The following is a 3292-nucleotide window of genomic DNA, read 5'->3' as shown; positions in this document are numbered from 1 at the left end:
CACATGTGTGTGGGTCCCTTTACACACATATAGGCCTCTTTACACACATGTGAGACCCTTCACATGTGTGTGGGCCCCTTTACACACATATAGTCCTCTTTACACACGTGTGAGACCCTTTACACATCTGTGAGACCCTTTACATGTGTGTGGGCCCCTTTACACGTGTGGGTCCCTTAACACACGTGTGAGACCCTTTACATGCGTGTGCCCCCCCTGCCAGCCACGTCTGCAGCCCCTATGTGTGTGCAACCTTTACACATGTGTGCCCCCCCCCTTGCAGACTTGCCCCCTCCTCACCCCCCACATGGGGCCAGGGGGCAGAGCCCCCCCCCCCCAGTGCCCACGGGTGTGTAAAGGCCACGTGCAAACGTGCCAGGGGAAACTGAGGCAGGGTGGGGAGCTCAGGGGGGCTCAGGGGCCGAGGGGTCCCGGGGGGACTGATCCGGCTCCTATTTGGGGAGGGGGGGCAGTTACCATGGCAACAGCGGGGCCAGCGATGATGTCATCATAAAATTGGGGGGGGTGAGTCACCGGGGAGGGGGGTGTGGGAGGGGCTCAACGTCACCCCGAGGGACCCGGGGGGGGGGGGGGGGGGCCCCCCCCCCCCCCCGGGGGGGGGGGGCCCCCCCGGGGGCGGCACCTCCCGCGGTGGGGTCATCCCGGTAAGGGATGGAGCCTTCCCCCCTTCCCCCCCCGGGGAAACTGAGGCAGAAACGGGGGGGTGACCCTGGGGGGGCGTTGGATAAACGGGTTGGGGAGAGGAGGGAGTGTCTGTCGCGACATGCGACAGCGCCGGCTCCATGTCGCGACAGCGCAGAGCTGGAGGAGGGGAGCCGGGGAGTGAGAGCGCCCCCGCCGGCACCACATGTCGGGACATGGCGCCCTGTCGCGACACCGGGAAGGGGGCCGGGGTGGGGGGACGTGCGTGACGGGCTGCGGGGGGCACACGCGTGTGATGGTGGGGGGGGGCCGGGGGGGGGGGGGGGGGGGGGGGGGGGGGGTCACGCGTGTACAAGAGCATCACTCCCGTGAGGGGGTGGGGGCACACGCGTGTGCAAGAGGCCGCTCGTGTCCCCTCACCCCTCCCACCCTCCAAGACCCCCCCAAACCCTGCAGGGACCCCGCGCCCGGGGCGGGGGGAGGGGAGGGCGCGGCCCCCCCGGGCCCGGTGGGGGGACCTGCAGAGGGGGGGCGCGGGGGGATACGCGCCATCACCCGCTGTATCCCCGTTCCTTTCCCCCCCCCATCCCGGTGCATCCCCAGTCCTCCCCCCCCCTCCCACCCCCGGCCCCCCCAATCCCGGCGCATCCTCCCGCCCCGCGGCCTCCCCGTGCCGGTGCCGGTACCTGGGGGGCTCCGGGCCCTGCGCCCGGGGATGCGGGTGATGCCGGGGGGGTTTCGGGGGGGTCCCGGTGCCGGGGTAGTCCCGGTGATGCTGGTGCTGGTGGGGCTGGGCCCGGCGGGCGGGGCCGGTACCGGGGCCGGGGCCGCGGTCGGGGCGAGCGGCGAGAACGGCCCCGCCCGGCGAGAACGGCCCCGCCCCGGCCCCGCCCCGCGCACCGGAGAGACCGGCACGGACACCGGGACCCCTCCACTGGGACACCACCGGCAGCGGGACCGCCCCTCCGATACCGCACCGGGACCCTGACACTGCACCGGGACCCGGAGAGACCGGCACGGACACTGGGACCCTCCCGGACCCGGAGAGACCGACACGGACAGCGGGACCACCCCCAGTACTGCACCGGGACCCCGATACTGCACCAGGAACCCCCCGGACCCAGAGAGACCGGCACGAGCACCGGGACCCCCCCACCGGGACACCACCGGCACCGGACCCCCGATACCGCACCGGCCCCCTGACACTGCACCGGGACTCGGAGAGACCGGCACGGACACCGGGACCACCCCCAGCACTGCACCGGGACCCCGATACTGCACCGGGAAGCCCCCGGACCCAGAGAGACCGGCACGAGCACCGGGACACCACCGGCACCGGTACCGCCCCCCCGATACCGCAGCGGGACCCCGACACTGCACCGGGACTCGGAGAGACTGGCACGAGTACCGAGACCACCCCCAGTACTGCACCGGGACCCCGATACTGCACCGGGACCCCGATACGGCACCAGGAACCTCCCCGACGTCGGGACCCCCCGGCAGCAGCAGCGGGACCTCCAGGAACAGGACTGGACCCCCCTGGTGCCCCCGGGACCCCCCGGCACCGGGCTCGCCCGACCCCAGCAGCACACGGGGCACCAGCGCAATCCAAGTACTCCCAGTGCGAGTGTCCCGCTGTTCTCAGTGCTCCCAGTGCAACCCCAGTGCAATCCCAGTGCTTCCAGTCTGATCCCAGTTTGGGTGTCACTCTGTTCCCAGTGCTCCCAGTGCAATCCCGGTGCTCTCAGTCTGATCCCAGTGCTCCCAGTACAGGTGCCCCTGCGTCACCAGTGCTCCCAGTGTGATCCTCGTGGTCCCAGCCTGGGTCTCCCTCTGTCCCCAGTGCTCCCAGTGTAATCCCAGTGCAATCCCAGTGCTCCCAGTAATGCCTCTCCCTCCAGCCCCAGTGCTCCCAGTCTGCTCCCAGTGCTCCTCCTCTGACCAGTGCCACATCTGACGCACCTCCCTCACCGCCTGTCCTGTCCCCACTGTCCCCACTGTCCCCATTGTCCCCATTGAGGGGGAAACTGAGGCAGGACACACCCCCCCCCTTCCAAGAGTCACGTGACTCGCTTCCCAACTCCTCCCCGCTCCCTCTGTGCCCTCCCTCCTCGCGCGAGGAATTGTGGGAATCGTAGTCCGCCGGAGGGGGCGGAGCCGCGTCGGCGCGCGGGGCGGGCGGCGCGGCCCGACTACGATTCCCAGACTCCCCCGCGCGGCGCTCGCCTCCCGTGATGCCGCGCGCCCCCTGGCGGCGCGGGCGGCGGCCGGAGCGGCGGGGATGAGCGAGGAGGGGGCGGGCGGGGCCCGGCGGAGCGGCGGCGCCTTCCCCAGGTACCGGGACCCCCCCGCGCCAGGCACCGCCCCAGAACCCGGCACAGACCCCCCCGCGCCGCGGGGGTGGCGGGCAGGGCGAAGGGGCGGCCTAGGCCGCGCCGCGGGGGAGGGAGGAGTGGGCGGCGGCGGGGAGGGACCGGGGAGGGGGACACACGCGGGACTGTCCCCGTGTCGCCACGCGAGGGAGGGAGGAGGGGGGACAGGTGTGTCCCTACGGGGTGTGGCGGTGGCATCGCGGTCCCTGAGTCCCCGGTGGTGCCATCCCTGTCCCCGGGTGGCACTGCCACCCCCC

General features: G+C 72.0%; 3 protein-coding genes across 3 annotated transcripts in view; 2 read left to right on the top strand and 1 right to left on the bottom strand.

Annotated features, from left to right (window-relative positions):
• Nucleotides 1–1394, bottom strand: part of MAP3K12 (mitogen-activated protein kinase kinase kinase 12) — a gene marked incomplete at its 3' end in the record, with an annotated part of 5630 nt that extends 4236 nt beyond the window's left edge. Inside the window, exon 1 of the mRNA XM_027632071.1 lies at nt 1350–1394. The remainder of the gene's footprint in view (nt 1–1349) is intronic.
• Nucleotides 1395–1435: 41 nt separating this feature from the next.
• LOC113940923 (proline-rich protein HaeIII subfamily 1-like) lies at nt 1436–2353 on the top strand. Its single transcript, XM_027632070.1, has 2 exons — nt 1436–1447; nt 1712–2353. The coding sequence occupies exons 1-2, from the start codon at nt 1436–1438 to the stop codon at nt 2351–2353; spliced, it is 654 nt and encodes a 217-aa protein (XP_027487871.1).
• A 590-nt stretch (nt 2354–2943) lies between these two features.
• LOC113940922 (RISC-loading complex subunit TARBP2-like) overlaps nt 2944–3292 on the top strand; it is a gene marked incomplete at its 3' end in the record, with an annotated part of 1010 nt that continues 661 nt past the window's right edge. Inside the window, exon 1 of the mRNA XM_027632069.1 lies at nt 2944–2997. Coding sequence (XP_027487870.1) covers nt 2945–2997 — 53 coding nt within the window. The remainder of the gene's footprint in view (nt 2998–3292) is intronic.

This window comes from Corapipo altera, unplaced genomic scaffold (assembly GCF_003945725.1).
Source record: "Corapipo altera isolate COAL_440 unplaced genomic scaffold, ASM394572v1 61144, whole genome shotgun sequence".
In the NCBI taxonomy this organism is placed as follows: Eukaryota; Metazoa; Chordata; class Aves; order Passeriformes; family Pipridae; genus Corapipo; species Corapipo altera.
This window is presented reverse-complemented; position numbering and strand designations above follow the sequence as displayed.